Below are 19,573 nucleotides of genomic sequence, written 5' to 3' on the forward strand. Positions count from 1 at the left end.
TGTGTGTGTGTGTGTGTGTGTGTGTGTGTGTGTGTGTGTGTGTGTGTGTGTGTGTGTGGGTGGGTGGGTGGGTGGGTGGGTGTGGGTGTGTGTGTGTGGAGGAAAAGAGGGGTTGTGTGTGTGTGCTGGTGCATCCCTGCAACGCTCACATGCGTGTCTGTGCATTTCTATGTCGGCAGCAGTGAGTTTGCTCCAGGAAGACGGTTGAGCTTTCTGCAGCTGGAATGTTTTCTCTTTGGAAAGCGAGCAGAGAGGGGAACAGATGCCGTGAAGGAGAAGAAGAAGAAGAAGAAGAAGAAGAAGAAGAGGAAGAAGGGGCGAGGCTGTGAAAAACAACAGTCGTTAAACTTGAAACAGTCACTAACAATACTGGGATTATGTCTGATTTTGCCTGTTGAAGGATGATTCCAGTTTATTGCAGCTTTGGCCTCAGTCAAGTTTTGGCTCCTGTTGTTAATAATAAGACTCGACTCACCAAGTTATTTGCTGAGATCTGGAAACGCAGTGGCGACCAATAACAAGTCAGAATTAGACTTCTACACATAAATTGAATAGTACTTAGCTAAACTTCTCTTTTATTATTCTTACATCTTGACCTCTGCCACTTTCCAGTCTAGTGCCACACAATGAATTCCTTTTGGCCAAGAATTTCTGATTTATGTTTGTAAGATTAATTCCATGTTGCTTTTCTCGCGGCCTTTTGACATTTCGCGACATTTGCCCCTTTTCCATTGGTCCCCAAAAAAAACCCACTAACACCCACCAACATCTGGCTTTTGTCTGCTGTGGGAATGGAATCAATCGGCATTCGCTGCCGGATCAAATGACTCGGCAGTAGACACAGGTTTTTAACGGCTCTGGCTTCGATAGGCCGAAACGTGACACCCGGGTGACTGTGCTAATTTCTTCTTCTTCTGTATTTTGGCCGTCTAGATGCTTGCAGATTTAAATGCTTTCATATACCCGCTCATTTTGGTGTAAACGTGGTAACGGTTGGAGGACTAGTTCCTTCACTTGGTCTCAGTCCTTGTGTTTCTTTCCTAAACTTACTTTATTCTACCATATTCCCAGATCTTGATATTTCTCTCAGCACCAAAGTTATGACAAGCTGTAACAAAACAATACGATTTTCTAGGAGCTACTTCTTGTCTCCTTTGTTGGCTTAGATTCAAACTCACATGTCGCTCTCTACACGCATGCATACTGTAAATCAGCCCAGAAAACACACAGTGCACATGAGTGGAGGAGGCAGCTGCAGGGCTGGACCTCTGAGCAACATGCTGACACAGAGCAGGAGGTGTGTGGAGGCAGCTGAGAGCCGGCATACGACCGGTATCGATCCTCACTGATCCCGGGGAGGAGGAGCAGGAGATGGAGAGGCTTGATAGATGACTTGATAAAGATAAAGTCAAGATAAATCAACGTGGAGGCAGATAGGGGAAGGAGAGGGGTAAGAGCGGGTCAAACGGGCCATGAAGCGTTACGGTAGAGATCCCAATCCAGAGGTGGAGGGATAGTGTGGGGGGGGGGGGGGGGGGGATTGCCTGTAGATGTGGCATGTGCACTGATAATTTAAAGCAAGGTGTCCCGGACTTTCTCCGTGTTATCTCCCCTCTGACGACACCTCCTGCTCAAGCACACGACCAATCGGGGCTTCTCCAACGCTGCACACGCACACCCAGGAAACTGTGGTGGGCAGCGGGGAGCTCATTATATCATTTCAGTAACAGTGTGGGGGTGTATCGATCACCACATTAAACATTAAGAGAGGACAGCTATATTGGGGGCTGAGGGATCGGAGAGTGAGGAGTCAATATTGTGCCAGATTAATTACATCCATCCCTCGCCTGTGACGGGACGTCCCTCTCGCTGCACACGTCCCGGGACGGGGATGTATTGTGTCAGCTCCACTAAACAGCAAAGGGCCGGTGAGATTTATGACTGGTCAATGGCCATTTATAAAAAGCCTACGCGGCACAATTGAAAGTGAAGTGGACAATGGGGAGGAAAAAAAACGTGAGATGTCCGAACATTTACCAATTAAAATATTGATCCCTTCACGCTGAAGACTTGACATTTACATACATTTCTTATTCAATTTGGATGTTTCCTTTTTCTGTTAGAATACTGTTAACTCTCATTTGTATTTGGACAGTTACAGATTTCTTGTGAGTAAAATACAGTATCCTACAAATGTCAGATTTAATTTGAATACACCAGAGATACAGCCCCTTTTGAATTTCAGGGGGATTACAAGTAATTGGACACTGCTGAATGTTCGTCTGGCAGCTGCGGGACGCTCACGCACAGAAGAGCTCACACGAGGCTCGCAGTTGATAGAGCGTTTCCATTCAGATTGAGGTGGAGCCGTCTGTCGGTGTGAGGAGAGACGAGGTGATAACACAAAAAACCTATCAAAGAAATATCCGAGATAGTTGCCAGAATCAACAGTTCACCCTCTGGAAGCAGGCGCATGAAGGGAAACTAGCCGAGGAGGACAAGATGTTGTAAAACTACGAAAAACGTATGGGCCTGTCGATGCTAAAGCTGTATATCCGTCACTTCTGGATAGCACAGAGCAATTATTTACATCCCTCTCAATTAGGAAACTAGATTCAGACAATGACTGATACATGTCCATTGATACTCAGTTCAAGGAGAAGATTCAAAGCTACGGGCCGGGATCATTAGAAGCAGTAAATACTTGTTGAGACAAGAACATTCCCACCACTTCAGACAAACACTGCAATCTATTTCCAGTTGACAAAAGGGAAGTGAAACTTTGATGTTGGCAAAAAAATGTACCATTCCACTGACTTTCCCATGGTGGGTGTCATTCAGATCTACATCCTGTCAGCCAACGCAATACCACGCACCGAATAAACATTCGTAACGGCCAACAAACAGAAATCTACTCGTGTATAAGGGGGCCAGCGGGCTGTGCCCTCGGGCCAATCCTCCGGCTCGCTGATACCGTTGTACCTTCCATCAATGTTGTTAGGCTTGTTTGGCAGGTATCTGACAACCATTCTTTAAATATTCAAGGAGCCTGAACCATTATCAGATGAGAGAGGACAACCTGTAAATCAGATAGAGCCGACGCTAATGGATCCAACACTCCGGGGCTCCCTGAGCACACAGATACTGCAGCCACTCACGGGCCTGTTGGCTCTCAGAGAGGAGGATGAGTTAGTCAGTCAGTCACTCGCTCTCTCTCTCTCTCTCTCTCTCTCTCTCTCTCTCTCTCTCTCTCTCTCTCTCTCTCTCTCTCTCTCTCTCTCTCTCTCTCTGTCTCCCTCTCTCTCTCTCTCTCTCTCCCTCTCTCTCTCCTGATTGTGCAGTGACCTGAGAAGCACACACACATGTACAGCACATGTTTCCATGCACCAGTGGATTGAGTGGATAGACCGTGCAGTTGAAACGGTCTGGATCATATTGTATCACTTCCCTTCCCTCTCCCTCTCCCTCTCTCTCTCTCTCTCTCTCTCTCTCTCTCTCTCTCTCTCTCTCTCTCTCTCTCTTTCTCTTTCTCTCTTTACTTTTCCACTGCCCTTTAAACTAACAGAAGCTGAATGAGTAAATAAATACATGTCAAAACAAACAAAACCTATTTTAACATTTTATTGACCACATTATGATCATACCACGATCATTGTTTTACACCAATGTGTAAATAAAACCTTACCACCAAGTAACTTAAGTTCTAAAGTTAGGTTATTGTGGTGAATAAACTTACAGCAATGTTTTAGTGTTGAGGTTTGTCACAAACAACAATTATATTTCAAACAATTAAAAAATACCAAATCAAGTAGAAACTAGGTTCATCAAAACAGAACTTTATTATCTGAACAGGGCCGAACAAATGAGAAAAGAGGGACATGTATAATATATACTGGCTGATTAAACCATTTGGAAACAACACAAAGAAACCCCCCCCCCCGCCCCCCCTCCCCCGTGCTGGTGCAGGTATTGGTCTGGTCCATTTACTGGGCGTCTGTATTTGTACAGGCCCCACCCCTTTTGGCCAAACCAGGAAGTAGCAGTGATGCAGCAAACAAGCTAACACAACGACAAACAAATAGGAATTAACGAGACAAACAAAGATAAAACTGTGTCGTGTCGAAATGTAGCAAAAATCACGATTCTAAATCTAATCTGTGTGTTTGGTAACTTGTTACTGCAAAGAAAACCTCAAAACATGTGAGAAACCATGAAACTATCTTCATCTGGATGTTGAGTGTGGTGAGGGAGTGATTGTTTAACCCCTGCCTTGGTTGTGTGTTTGTTTGCGAGTTTACACGAAAACAACACAACTGTTTCAATGACATTTTGTGGAGGGGCGGGGCTCAATATCTATTTCTCAGAGATTAATTCGAGGGAACTGATATTGTTGAGGTTTGAACTTTGGTTCAGATGGAAACTTTCTTTTACTTCCTCAAACCTTCGTTCCTCAGAAAAAAGGTCAGACACAATTTGCTGCTATTTACCCCAAACAAATTACAGTTTAGGACAAAATAATTTGCCTAAAAACACCTTTAGAGGCATTAAAACATATCTGCTACTGAAAACTCGTTTTCTCAACTTCTCTGTGCAGTTTCATGCTCCAACTGTTAACCTCAGAAAATAATACTCTGCTTTCAGCCTTTTGGTTTCATGGCCATAAAAAAACCAGGCTGGAAACGTAGAAATAAAACCAAACTGGTCTGGTCTGAAAAAGCAAAAACTTACCAGTGCGTGCAAGACTTAAAATGACCATTAAAGTGTAGGTTAGGTCCAACTTCCGATGTGTGTGTCCACAGTCGAATACTTTCAGATTATACAGATGCTCCTTCGCCTCCCTCTCACCACGACGGAGCCGTGTGTTCAGCTAAACAACTAATGTCATTTGCAACTCACGTGAATCAATAGCTTCCTTTTTAACCTTTAAAAACCACTGTGGCATAATTGGCCTCCTTGTTTTTATTGATCCATCACAGCATAGGAGATCAATTGGCACGAGTGGGAGAAGCAGGTGTGGCCTATCGCACGTTCCCGGCGTGTTATTGGCGTGTTTGTGCGGCCCACCGAGGCCACGTGCTGCACATGTACAATACATATCAGCTGAGATAAGATCCAGATCCTCCAGATCGCACCGACACGGCACGACTGGACCCCGGTGAAGTGCGTATTTACGTTACCGCTCACATGTTCTTCGGGTTTGGCGCGATCCAGTCACCCTGTTTGACACCGGGGCTGATGTCCAATGAGTTATTGTGAGCGAGGCTGTCGCTCGCTGCAGACTTCCAGAGCCCGGAGACTCGGCCAAGTCGCACATAAACATCCACGGTAAGACTCTCCAGATCCACTCCTGTCCTCAGGTTGGATTTCCCTACACCAGGACCTTTAATGGTAGGAAATACTCCGTCTATAATAAGATAGGAGGGTTCACAGCGAGGCCTCGTCAGTTGCTCAGAGCCGCTCGTTCTCAAGTGATATTAAATTGATTCCTGTTGATCAGTGACGATCTCTGGAGTCTTAAAATTTGTTGAACCTTTAACCTATTAAGACCTGAGCTGCTCTTTAGTAATGGGTTAAAGTATAATCCTCAAATTTGTAATTCTCTCTTTCACCCTTATTGTTGTGCTATAGCCAAATCTTTCGTATTTTTTGGAATATTATTTCCGATATGTTCACACTGCGTCCGCGTGGCTCCGCTGAGGGGCCCACAGTGTAGAGTAGAGTGTGTGTGTGTGTGTTTGGGGGGAGGGGGTGGCCATCCCTGCCCCTGCGATTTGTTTGTGGTGGGTGTCCACTGAATGGGACCCCCCCCTGCGTAATGATCCCTCTACTTCCTAAAGCACTCAACCATGACCATCACCTTTCACCCTGCATCCTCCTCTAAGAGCCAACATTTGCATATGTAAAAGTCCGGCCCCACCCCGCCTTCAGCCGGGGGTCAAAGGGAGAGGGTGAGGAAGACCCCCAAGATGAGGAAGGAGGAGATAAGATAAGTTTGGAGCGAGGAAGAACAGTTTGACCTGCGGAGGCGCTGGGACTCACGTGTACTTCACCGTACACACTTCTGCATTGGCTCAAAATCACGAGAGGCAACGGCTACTGTGTACTGCATCTGTCTCCTCGCGTTTAAACACCTTCCAGGTTCCTCACGCTCCGTGTTTGAGTTCACGAAGCGAAGCTGTGGAGCATGAGGATCGCTGTGGGAGTGTGATGTAACGTTTAACAAAGCAGTTAGAGGAGGTCGTGTTGCCCCAGAAATAAAAGCAGGAAGAGAAGGAAACCCCAAGAACATAACTCTCCCTGGATCCGTTTACAAAACTGCCACTGCCGTGTAAACTTTAGCAGAAAATTTGACATCATTTGGACAGAGAGATTTACTGTAACACGCCAGAGAGTTTGTTAAAGTCAGTGGGGAACCAGAGTTTGTTTTATTTTAAGGACTATTCATGGAACGGGACGTGTCATTTATTCCTAAAGTTATGTTTTTTCAACCACATTAGCAGAGTGACTCTAGAAAAAGCAGGGTTGCTCCATAGCTGTGGTCCATATTGACACGTCTCAACTAAAACTGGAGTGATTGTTGTTATAATTTGCAGGACAATTGGGTCTGGACATTTTCTGGAGTTTCCGGGTCAGACGCGTTATCAACGACAGACGTCGGGTTTTATCGCCAAAAGCTCTTGAATCTCTTCGTCTTTCCAAGTTGACGTCTTCCACGTAAATGGCTCCTCTTTCCGAGATATTCGTATTTTTCCAGTTTCACGTCCGTCTCGTGTTAGAAACATCGTCAACAAAGCAGCTCCAATGAATCAGGTGATTCTCTGACTTTTCATCTAGCGCCACCAACAGGCGAAAGCTTTAACCATCACCAGTTTGTGCATCTTGCCAATTGTTGGATGGTTTGCCAGGAAATTTAGTCGAGCCACTCGTTCCCTCCTCAGGATAGATTTGGCGACTTTTCTCCTGCTCCACTACTCATGTCTAAATTCGTCTCATACTTTGAATTAAGTGTTTACTGCTGGAATTGATGTGTTTTCACTCTTCCATCATTTGTTAACCAGAACATCAACTAACTATATTTACGTGTGTACCTGCAATCACAATCACAGGCACTGACACAAAAATCTGCCTGATGCTCATTTACCAAATTAATTAATATCCAGAAAAGGTCTCTCACACACACACACACACACACACACACACACACGCACGCACAGACCCCCCCCTATGTGAACAGCTGACGCCGTTCCCTGGCCGGACTGTTTGAGATGGAACGACCTCATAAACCAAGCACCACATCAAGGCCAATATCGCTGCCATTGACACTAGTGGATCTACTTTGTGACTGCACTTGTGTACACTCTCCTCTCTGAGGATTGTTTGCAGTTCATGACCACGGCAGAGAAACGGGGGGGGCAAAGTCAACAGACAACACACACACTGGTATTATTGGAGCGGCAGTCATGTGCCACCCTGTGTGCGCTGGCAGACGAGCTGTCGGAGACTTACAGGAGGCTGGAATCCCATCACGTCTGTCTGGGAAATCTGGGTAAATGCTCTTTAATCCCGTTGATCCCCTGCTAAAGCCAACACTTCCTCACCTGCCTGGCTGCCATGGGAGAGTGAGTGCAGACCAAAAATAGGAACGGCTGTGATGATGAGCAGCGCCGCTTCATTGTTCCACTCGGCTCCTCGTCTCCTGCGTGATTGAATTCTCCCGTCGGAGCAAACAGGTTCAGGTCGAATAAACATCTGATGAGTATCAGGAAGGAATTTCAGCCGTTCAAAGCACAAAAGGTTCCTTCAAGGCTTTTTTTTTTTTTGTTTGAACGCTCAAGATTACGTTCACGAGCAAGAAGCCAACAAAGCTGTTTGATCAGTCGTTACTACTTACTCTCTTTTTTAATTAAGAACAATGTACTTGTGATATATTTAAAAACTAGAATAGCACTCGGAGAGCTCACAACCTGCACCGAGGCCCAACACTCTCCTTCAGAAACCACGTTTAAATTAAATATCAGTCCCTGAAACATGCCGGATTTTCTTTTTTAAAGATCTGTTCATTATTCTCTGAGAAATAATCGCAAGTTTAAGGAAAGGGAAAGAAACATTTCCTATATCTGCCCCCTGATCCGGATCCACAACAAAACTGCACAGCTTCTTCCAGGAACCATCCCACATTCTTCCATTAAGTTTCGTGTTAATCCGTAGAGTAGTTTTTGTGTAAGGTGGCGGAGGTTAAACTTTAAATTAAACAAAAGAAATTTGCTAGATCCCATAGTTTTAACTTTGTAAAGCACCTTGTAACTTTGTTTTGAAGTTATAAAGTTTATTATTCTCATTACTAATCAATTAATGGATTATCATCATTTTTATTAACGTTTTGTCGATCGACTTGAGTTTCGACACTAAATAAAAACCCATTTATATCTTAGTGTTTTACTCCAGTTTTAACAAACTTCATGAATGTTGAGAGTTGAAGGAAAAATCCAACACAACAGCCGAAGCTCGAGTCTCGACACTTTAATCGTTTCTTATTTCTCCTCCGTTGTTTTTTCACTTTCTATCTCCTCGGTGGAAAAGTCGTCTTTGGCCTCATTCACTCAACCAGACCTGCTTTTTTTTTCCACCTCCTTTTTTGTGAATGGACGACAGCATGTAATTACCTGGGCTGATCTTTCAGTGTGGCCCTGCTCCGTCAGCTCCACACCCACTGCAGACACACACAAGCAGACACACACACTTTTTTAACAGTCACACACGCTCAGACAGATACAGACTCACTGATACACACTCGTGCACACACACACACACACACACACACACACACACACATGCACGCGTAACTACAGGCCTCCCCAGCTGGAAGTGCACAGCTGCTGCTGTTTACCCTGTCGGGACCAGAAAAACATCCTGTACAGTTCTCCGGGTGAAAACCTCCCCTCACATAATAAACACGAGCCCTCGGCCCAGCTTGAAGCTCCACTTTGGGTGGTTTCTGTGGCCGTCGAGGCAAAAGGTCCCCTGCAGCAGTCCGGCTTGACGGACAGCTCAGTGTGCTGGACGTCCAGGGTAAAACACGTGGCTGACAGCCTCTGATTTTGTGTTACTCAAATGCAAAAGACCCAAAGCGCACACGCGAGGGCAAACATCTGGATACAAATAGGAAAGAATGCAGAGGACACACAACCAGTGTATATGCTGTTCTTACAGAGGTGTGACATTAGCTCTGATCCGTGCACAGACATCTCTCTGGCCCGTACACTTGTTTAGCTCTGAGCTTGACTTTGACACGGGAAGTTCTGGCTGCTGTTGTGTCTGGAACGGGGAAGAAAAGTGGGCGAGGACACTTCCCAACAACTGCTGGAATGCAGTCGTGTGTGAGCGTGTGTGTGTGTGTGTTTTGTGCGCCTGCTCGTCACTGTGTGTCTCAAGTGTAAGTGTGTGTTTATACGCGTCTGTCTGCCGCCCTGTGTTTTGCACATGACAGTCACTTAAGCATTTTGGCTGGCACGTAAAGGAGATTCCTGTGCCGACTGAACTATTTGCCTTTGCCATTGAGCCTGACGACAGTAGTATCGGGGCAGGGCTGAACTGAAAAGAATATACAAATCCCACTGTGTGTGTCTGTGTCCTTGTGTGTGTGTGTGTGTGTGTGTGTGTGTGTGTGTGTGTGTGTGTGTGTGTGTGTGTGTGTGTGTGTGTGTGTGTGTGTGTGTGTGTGTATGTGTGTGTATGTGTGTGTGTGTGTGTGTGTGTGTGTGTGTGTGTGTGTGTGTGCGTGCCAACCCTCATCTCTGTTCTCTGTCTCTTGCAGCGGTGGCATTTCACAGCCCTCCGGTCACTATCAAGAAGGAGCCGCAGAGCCCGGGCTCCGACCCCAGCCAGTCCTGTAGCCACAAGCAGAGCTTCAGCTACCCCAATGGAGAGCAGTGCCTTTATGCCAGGTAGCTCCACTGCTCCTCACCCACGTAACATCCTCGTGACACATTGGTTCAGGTTTTCTGAGGATTCAGTGGAAAGTCTTTTGGTTTCCTTTAGAAAAGCAAAGTAAAGACGTGTCAAGTTCCAGGCGTCTTTGAAGCCTTTTCTCAGATCTTAATTGGAAAATTGTCCAAACTTAGATTCATTGTCTCTCTGCTTTCTTTCTGAACTCCATTGTTATCGAGGGGGGAAAAATAAACATAAAGAAACACTTTCTTTGTTTTCCTCGTCTCCACGCCGGCCCTCCTCCGACAATAACCCAGCACTGGTCAGCTCTCATGAATAAGTCAGCACAGCCAAAACACTGATCACATGCTATTGACCACTGAACAACTCCCATTAGCTGTGTGTTGTAAAACTAGCACCCCTCCCCGGTGCGACCCTAGTGTTGACCTGTGCGTGGATGCACGACCATCTGAGCGTGTCCCTGTGTGTGTTACAGTGCCTATGAGCAGAAGAGGGCCGCAGCCGGAGCCAAGAGCTCCTGCCCGGGGACCCCCATGTCCCCCATGCAGCAGCATTACTCCCCGAAACCTGCCACAGCCGGACGGCCCGACGCTGGCTACATGAACCCGGCTGCCGCCTCGCAGCCGCTGCCCAGCAACAGTTACCCCATCAACACCAGGTGACGCAGCACAGATAGAATAGTGGACGGAGATTTGCTGTTGATGACATTTTAACTGTACACATGATGATTACATGGTCAATTATTAGGTTTTTTGCATAATTAAACTGTAAGCAGGTCATTTCTTTTCCATACTAAACCATTTTATACAGTTTTATTGTACAATTTATACACTTTTATCACAAAATCAATATTGTGATGAAGATTTCATCAAAGTCTTCCTGTATTTCAGCTTTTCTCACCAAGTAAAAGTCTAATTTCATTTAATTAAAACTCCATCGAGCTGCAGAAAAAAAATTGAATTTAGAAAAAAACGTGAGTTCAAAAGCTCAATTTAGACACAAGAAGAATATTTCAAAATTACATTGACTGAATCAATTCATATGCGAGATCCTAACATGAGCTATTTTTCAGTTCCAGGTTTCAGGGCCCCTCAGGAGACCCCATGTGCCCCCAGTTCCCCCAACCAGGACAGGCCTTTCAGCGCATGAGCTCTGCACCATCAGGACATGGCGGCAGTGGAGCTGGTGGAGGCGGGGGTGGAGGGCCGGGTGGCGGAGGCGGTGGCGGCGGCGGCGGGGGTTACCACCGGCAGCACTCCGACCCCTGCATGCCCTACCTGCAGCAGAGCTTTAAGCAAGAGTACGTGGACCCGCTGTACGAGCGAGCGGCTCACATGGCCGGGCACGGCCACGGATCTCACCCCCACCCCCACCCACATCCACATCCACACAGGTTCCCACCCGCCCACATGATCGTCAAGCAGGAGCCCACAGACTACACCTACGAGCCTGGTGAGTGATACTGGGATGTGTGGGAGACGTGGCTTCACATCCACTGGGTGATATTTGAACAGAGGGTTTATTCTTGAAATGAAAAATGGATTAAAACCTCCTCTTTGAATGTGTTTCTCATACTTGGCCCCAATTCTCCAAAAATATGTCACCAGGGAACTATTGGTATTTTTTCTGATCAATCAATAAATCATTGATTCCATAAAATCAAAAGCTCATTTATCAACGTATTGTTCCATTAAATTCAATCAAATTAAAAACACTATTTTTTTCATCAATATCCATGACTGAAAACCTAGATCTGCCCACTGATCTGGATCCTCTCCTGAAGTTTCATGGAAATATGTGTAAAACCAAATCTGAGCAATAAACTGAAGCAACCACAGCATCTACCTGTGAAAACAAACTGAAACCTTTTACAGTGTGTCTCTCGGGGGATGTTTGAGTTTCTCTCCGACTCAAATAAAAGGTCCTTTTAAAAACAAACCCTCCCTCCCCCGTCTGCACAACTCACTCAAGAACAAAATGTCCAAATGGCAAACAAACTTCTTCACTGTATGTCGACTCCCTCTCTGCCTCCAGAACTCCTCCTTTCAACTCTCTGACACTTTGCAAAGAGACGAGAAAAAAACTTTTTTTTTTTCTGCTGCGGCTACACTCCTCCTCCCTCCCCCCCTCCCTCCCTCCCTCGCTGTGAGAGAGAGAGAGGCAGAGGAATTTCATTGAGAAAATGGAGGGCACTGGAAAGACTAGAGTCCCTGGTGGAGTGCTCCAGGGTTTCAGGTTGCACCAGCGGCTTCCTTTTTCTGCAGGCAGATGAACTCATAATGGAAAAATGAGCGTGGCCGCAGTAACCCGAACCTCTCACTGGCTGGACTTGGAGCGGGGGTGAGGGGAGGGAGGGAGGGAGGTGGTGGTGGTGGGGCGATGGGGGGCGGGGGGGGGGGGGGAGTTGATGGGGTGGAGTAGGCAGCTCTGGGGCTTTAACAACAAGCTCTACCACTGGAAGAGAAACAGAAACACAACACTCCCCTGCACACGTTCTGTCCTCGTTCACCTGTGCTGAAGCTGCAGGTCAATGCCTCTGTACAGATTCCCCCTCGTCCGACGTGCACACAGCTACTAAACGTGCACACAGCTACTAAACGTGCACACAGCTACTAAACGTGCCTCCCGGCGTAGACACCAGCAGACTGACTGCATCACAGAGAGACGCCATGAAGCGACCTCATTCTCTTCCCCTATGTTTTGATACTCTCACCTCTGATAGGAAGGGCGGATAGCGCCGACAAAGAATCACACAACCTTGAGAAACGCAGCGGGGAAGTATAAAAGGGATGTTTGTCTGTGGATAATCAGCTGGGAGGAGGAGAAAGCTGAATCTGGTGGAGCTTCCTGCCCCTGATAGGAGTGTGACCGAGTGCAGCGGCCGATCAGACACAAAAGATCAGAGTTTATCTGAGTTGTGTTGCAGAGCTCGACAGCTAGTGACGGGTTGCAGGGGCTGAAAATGTGAACATTGCTTTTTACACCCGGGTTCTCCTCAAGTCACATGGAAGATGGTTTGGTATAAAAGCTTTTTTAAAACATGGTTAACGTGGTGGAGTCTTATTTTAACCCAAACTATGATCCTTTTCCTAAACAGGGACAAACGGGGACTGAAACCAAAAGTAATAATCAGGAAATTGAAAATAAAGAGTTGAACCGAGGCCTCTGGGTGAAAGTCTGTGCTTTACCCATTTCCCCACAACCTGTTCCCCATTTAGATTGAAAACCCTGTCTGGTTAAATCAAAATGCAAGATGTTGCAAATAGCCGAAATGCATTGCTGCTATTGTGTCGCATGAAAGACGCAAAATGGTCACACCACTCTCAACACAATTAACCCCCCCCCCACACCCAATCTACCCATCATTCCCCGGTGGCAGCCTGCCATTTCGTGGGCAGACGTATTATTTACAGTGCGATCGAGTGCTGCTGCCCCGGAATGGAGGGTTTGATTTTCCTCGCTGGCATCTTATCACGGTCGCAGCGCTGCAGCTGCATTCCCCGGGAGTGAGTCACGGCCAGAGCCAGAGGCAAAGAGCTGCACCTTTCAGTTTTTCATTCTCTCCTCTGTCCCATTCATGCCGCTGACTGAAAAACACAAATAGAATAATAGTGTGTGACTCACTATTTTTCACGAGTAAAACAAACACAGGTGAGAAGAGCGTTCGCAGGAAATTGAGCACGGTTCTCTTGCAGGACAAACGTGAAATGTTCTTTAGGAAGCTTTCAGAGAGCACAGGAGTTTGCCCGGTAGGTTTCTGAGGAGGAACATAATCTATTTGAGTCAATGATGAGCCCCAGACAAAGTGCAGACACTGAATACTGTACCACTTCTCTGGTCTGGTGAAGGTGCTTGCTCATGGCCTAAAAATACCAGCAAGAGACAAGAGACGCGATATGATAAATGTAGCATTTGTCCTTGTGACGCTCGAGGTGAACACACACTTATCTACACAATACACACAGACACACACACTCTCTCTTTCATGCTGCTGTAGTAAGCAGTCGGTCTGGTTGTGTTTCTTTGTATGATCACATTATTAATCATTCTGCCTCTGAGTGGTTTCTATGTAGTTTGGGCCAAAAAGGGTAAAAAAATCGAAGTTTGAAAACACGTTAACGATGAGTTTCACTGATGTGTGTCTGTGTTTGTGTTGCAGATGTGCCTGGATGTCCCTCCATGTACCACCACAACGAGGGCTACCCAAACCCCCAGCACAGCAATGAAGGTAACCTTTAACTTTTCAAGTTCCTCTTATAATAACCTTCATATTTTCACCCTTTAGAAGAAAGAAGAATCATAGTGATGTGAGTTTATTACACAAATATGCGTCCGATCTCCTCCTCCACTGCTTTATCTCCACCGACCCCTCATTGGTCAGAGCTCTGCGGTCATTGGCTAACCAGCATAGATTGTCCCGTGTTTTCATTGGCTGACCAGCGGTGTGTGTGTGTGTTTCCATTGGCAGAAGCTCTCGCCTCACCCCTGCCTCAAGAATCCCCGAATAAACACAAGTCCAGGAAAATAAAAAAACACAGTTTCCCCGGCGAAAAAAGAAAAACAATCCTTCCCCTTATTCCCATTGTTTGTCGCACATTCAAATTCTGATGGATCGATCCCAAACCATTTAAAGTGACTCTCACAAGATGTTGGTTTCAAGTTAATTGGCCCTGAAAATAAATGTTTCCACTATGAAATCCTGTTTGTTGTTGAAGCACTGGTTGTGTCTCGTGAAACTTTAACCCGATTCTCCCCTCCTCTTCCAGGCTACCTGTTCGAAAATGACTCCCGTGTGGTTCCAGAGAAGTTCGAAGGTGAGAGCACTGTCCCCATCAACCCTCTGCACACACAGTTTCACATGCACGAGTCCAGTGGGAGGCGTTAGTTAGATGACGGCAGGTACAGGAGAGCAACCCGAGCCGTACAGTCACCAGCTCCCATCTCCAAACCCCCGACTATCACCTTATGCCGACGTCAGAGATCCTACATGGGTCTTTGTGCGCTCACTAACTCGCTGAGTGGGTTCGGTTTCTCCGCACACAGGGTGCAGGGCTCCCCTGTCACTGTGGGAACAGAGACGGCCGCTCTCCCCTGGTGTTAGTCGCTGATTGACACTAAAGGAGATTGAGTGGAGAGCCCACGGCTGCCAGCACTGGTTGAACCACTGAAGTGGGCAGGTTCTCTGCGAGGGAACGGCAGTAACTTAGCCGAGCCTCTCGTGTTCCCACACTTGTGTACGACATATCCAGTAACCGGTAAACAACACAGAGGCAAACACGAATCAGGGTCTGTTTACCGACACGTTCCTTCACCCACGATTGTTCTTAGTTCCTCGAGCTGCTCTTGTTGATCTTGGTCCGTTCTTTCCGTCCCAGCTCTGCACGCCGCGGCCTTGTTAGTGATAAGCCCTTGTTAGTAAGCACTTTGCTCAGTTTACGTCAGTGTGCAAACATGAAACATCCAGATTAGATGACCTGCCGATGACTCTATGATTCAGATGCACTGCAGCTGGTGTGAGTCAAACTCGTCTTTTCACATGTAACATAAGATTTTAGACCTTGATGTAACGATTGAATCTTAGTCTGGTGTAGATTAATGTGCCGAAAATATATCCAATATCAAATGAACTTTTCTAAACCACCGAGCGGCTCCGTGTTTGAATTGCATCCTGAGCTGTTCAGTAGTTTTTCTGTGATGCACGGCCCCCTTTCTAAAGTCAGAGCCCATGAATGTGCTGATCTCTGGTCGTTTTCTCTCCTCGTTGCAGGTGAAGTGAAGCAGGAGGGCGGCGGTGTTTTCCGTGAGGGCACGCCTTACCAGCGCCGCGGCTCTTTGCAGCTCTGGCAGTTCCTGGTGGCCCTGCTGGACGACCCGGGCAATGCCCACTTCATCGCCTGGACCGGCCGCGGCATGGAGTTCAAACTCATTGAACCCGAAGAGGTAAAGTGGATCTGAGACCTACTCACCTTTTACCATAACTCCTCCTAACATCAATCAAGCTGCACCAAATTTCACACACTCATAGAAATCAGTTCCCTCAATGAGCCTGATGCTTTTCATAAAGATTCATGAAAAATCTCGCAAATTTAAATTAAGTGAAGGAAACTTCCTTGATCAGCCTGATGATCCTGATCTGCACCAGTTTTACGGGTTCTTCTAATCTTTCCTGAGCAGATGCTTCAGTGTATCATGAGTAATATGTAACGACCATATGATGCAGAGGCTTTGACACGTCTCCGAATGTTTGTGTTCGCTGCTCAAACGTCTGCGTGTTTATTGAAACCAGCAGATCCAGACTGATGAGCTCCTGTTAAAGGGGGAATTCCTGTATTTTTCCAACCTGGGCTCTCTATACATAAATGTGGGCGTGTAAATAAATTGGTACCTGCAAAACCAGTAGACTGTCTCCGCTGGCAGCCGCGCGGCTACAGTGTAATCTTATGGGGCAACTGCGACAGTCCGTGGAATGTCCACTTCAACTGCTTCTTTCCACCAATAAAAGGCTCTAATTGTTATTCTGGGTCTTTGCTACGTTCCACGAGACCTGAGAGCGAGACGCCAGACTCTTGGCAAAGAGAAAAACTATTTGAAAAGATCTTTCAGTGGACATTTCGTGGACTGTCGCAGTTGCCCCATAAGAGTCACTATCTTCATACTGAGATTTTTTTTGGGGTGCAAACCTCCAGCAGCCATTTATGGTGTTTATACGAAACAATATATTTTTGTATAACAGAATAAACTCTGAGGCAATATCCTGATTTAAAAATGCATCAGTGCTATTGTTAGTTTATTTTATGGCAACAAGTGTTGATAGAGATCACGACGTTGATGTGAATCTGATAAAGACGGCAGAGGAGTTATTCTCGGAATGAATTTACGTTAGCAGGGTTTTTAAGGCGTTACCTCGATCGGAGCGATTAGACGCGAGGCCTTTTTCTCCTCGCAGGTCTTTTCTCTGATCTATCCTCCATTAGTTCCCCATTCATTATTCAGCACATGAAACGTCGGATTGATAAACGAAGGACGAGCGCTATCACAGAATCATCCAACACCCCCCCCCCCCCCCCCCCCCCCCCCCGATTCGCCCTCCTCACGTTTCTTTAGTCCAGACATTTTTTGCGATGTTTAAGTCTGCAATTTGATTGGACGCATCAGACAGCGTCCACTTAGGGTGGATCCTAATACGGAGGGGGGGGGCTGCGCTGCGTTTTCCATTATCTTTTTACTGTACATTAAAAATGGATGGGGGGTAAGAGTTTTACAAGAGCAATTAGGGCTGAGAGCGCACTCAGAGATCAGACAGAGCTGCAGGCTGGATGGCCGCTGTGGGATTCAACCTGTCTCCTCCTGAGTCATGAATCTCAGCGCCAACCCCCCCCCCCCACACCGAGCTTTACACTTTCCTCCAGTGTCCGAGGTGTTTGTCAACATTAAAACGGTTCCCTGTTGTAAAAAAGGATTTGATTTACTTCCCTTTGCCTGTGTGGGGTTGTTGTGAGACACTAATCTTCGGCTGTCGCTCCCTCGTCAGCCGAGGGTTCACTTCTGGGCTGCGTTTCGCGGCCGAGCCTCTGACGAGCTCGACTCTCGTTTCACTGCGAACACTGTGGGACTCTGGTTGCATTCAAGTGGTAATGGGTTACATAAAAAGGAAGTGAATCCACATGTGGAGACTCGCCCTGCTCTTGGCCATGTTGGAAAAGCAGAGGACTTTGACTCGTCAGCAAGGACCCCTAGTGTTTGCAGCCGGGAATCACACACACAACTGTGAAGTGCTAATTATTTTGGGAATATGAACTTGAAGGGGGGGGAGAAACGCTGACGCAAACAACTCGACTGTTGACGTGTCATGTGAGAGAGGCCTTTACTCCTCAGCCCTTTCAAATCATGCAAATAACCAGTCACCTACACATGAACCTCACCGAGGACGGAATAAAACTAAAAATCTAACCACAGCCATTTCCTCCTCCTCTTGTGTCCTCTCCGCAGGTCGCCCGGCTGTGGGGCATGCAGAAGAACCGTCCGGCCATGAACTACGACAAGCTCAGTCGCTCTCTGCGCTATTACTACGAGAAGGGAATCATGCAGAAGGTACAAAGAAAACACCACTTTTCATATTTGTCATTTTCACATTGTCCTCATTTTATAGATCTAATCTAGCCTGAATGTTTGCTCAAGTTTCTTTTAAATAATGTCTCTATTCAGCTGCACATAAATGGACAGAGATCCAGATGCTTTGTGTAACTTTACTAGAAAATTATTTGTTGACCGGCTCATTGGAGGAGTCTTGACTTTAAAAGACAAATGCTTGAGTTTACCAAAGGAAGATAAACAGATTTTCCTATAATGGATTCTAACTGATCATGAAAATATTTGAAATTATTAAGTAATATTTTGTCTGCAATGGGAAAATCCCCTTTTTTTACTCAATAACTTTGGAGTAAAACAGGTATTAGAAAGTGACATAAGTGGACCTGTTCTACTTTTCCTACAGTTAATATATATATATTAAAGTTATAATAAGTACAAACTTAAAATCCCCAGAATTTAGGGTTGATTATTTAGAAAGGTTATACTTATTTGAGTCTGCTGATATTTTCATCATTAATATCCACGTATAAAGTATCTGTATGAGGAGAAGTTCACCAGATGGACAGTGGCCATACTTATATACATATTTGTGTGTGATGACGTTCAGCATGCGAGTCAAATAAAACGCTCCCAGTCTGATAACTGATAACTGGGTCACTTTACTTCAGTGACGCAGATCTGATCTGTTACTGGAACCCGGCACTCAGATCAGTGTTTTCCACACCTGAACAAAAAGGGTAATTTTTTATATGCATTCCTCTATGACTCACGCCCCTCCTCTCTCTCTCTCTCTCCAGGTGGCGGGGGAGCGCTATGTTTACAAGTTTGTGTGCGAGCCCGAGGCCCTCATCTCTCTGGCCTTCCCCGACAATCAGCGGCCCAGCCTGAAGGCCGAGTTCGAGCGCTACGTCAACGAGGAGGACACGGTGCCGCTGTCCCACCTGGACGAGGCGGTGCCCTACACCCCCGATCAACCCCCCCAAAACATGGGCGCCCAGCCCTACTCCAAAGGCTACATGTACTAAAGCCAGCCACCTCTCCTTTGTCCCCCCCGCCTTCAGAAATCTTCCTGTTGTACCGACCCATCATCATACACGACCCCGAAACCCCCATGCACCTCTTGCACATGCCCACCCCATCCACTTGTATATAAGGCTATGGTGTTTTTGTTTTAAATTAATCTCATTAGGGATTTTTTTGTTTTGTTTTTGTTTTTAAAGAGCTGCATTCCTCTCACATCTGAGGCCTATTCAATCCATAAACATGACTGTGGTCGAAGAGATTGCTTAATAAATACCCATGATAATATCCAAACGGAGCTCCGGACTATTCTTCTGTTTCTGCTGCGAGTCACATGTGTTTACGTTTCACAATCATTACACGAATCAGCTGCTCAGGCTGTTTTAAGAATTAAGTTACCGTAAATCGTATTGAATCCATTTTGACCGCCGCCAAGTTCTTCCCTGTGTGATGCCCCGCCCCCTCTACACAACTTCATGACAATCCTTTCAGTAACTCGGAGTAAAATGAGACG

At 46.3% G+C, this 19,573-nt stretch overlaps 1 protein-coding gene across 1 annotated transcript in view; it reads left to right on the forward strand.

Annotated features, from left to right (window-relative positions):
• The window catches only part of etv4 (ETS variant transcription factor 4), a 29,906-nt gene extending 10,571 nt beyond the window's left edge, over nt 1-19,335 (forward strand). Inside the window, exons 5-12 of the mRNA XM_034570719.1 lie at nt 9,815-9,944; nt 10,424-10,606; nt 11,021-11,400; nt 14,108-14,176; nt 14,715-14,762; nt 15,716-15,888; nt 17,938-18,039; nt 18,837-19,335. Coding sequence (XP_034426610.1) covers nt 9,815-9,944; nt 10,424-10,606; nt 11,021-11,400; nt 14,108-14,176; nt 14,715-14,762; nt 15,716-15,888; nt 17,938-18,039; nt 18,837-19,064 — 1,313 coding nt within the window. The 3' untranslated portion in view covers nt 19,065-19,335. The remainder of the gene's footprint in view (nt 1-9,814; nt 9,945-10,423; nt 10,607-11,020; nt 11,401-14,107; nt 14,177-14,714; nt 14,763-15,715; nt 15,889-17,937; nt 18,040-18,836) is intronic.
• Nucleotides 19,336-19,573: the final 238 nt, after the last annotated feature.

This window comes from Hippoglossus hippoglossus, chromosome 19 (genome assembly GCF_009819705.1).
Source record: "Hippoglossus hippoglossus isolate fHipHip1 chromosome 19, fHipHip1.pri, whole genome shotgun sequence".
In the NCBI taxonomy this organism is placed as follows: domain Eukaryota; kingdom Metazoa; phylum Chordata; class Actinopteri; order Pleuronectiformes; family Pleuronectidae; genus Hippoglossus; species Hippoglossus hippoglossus.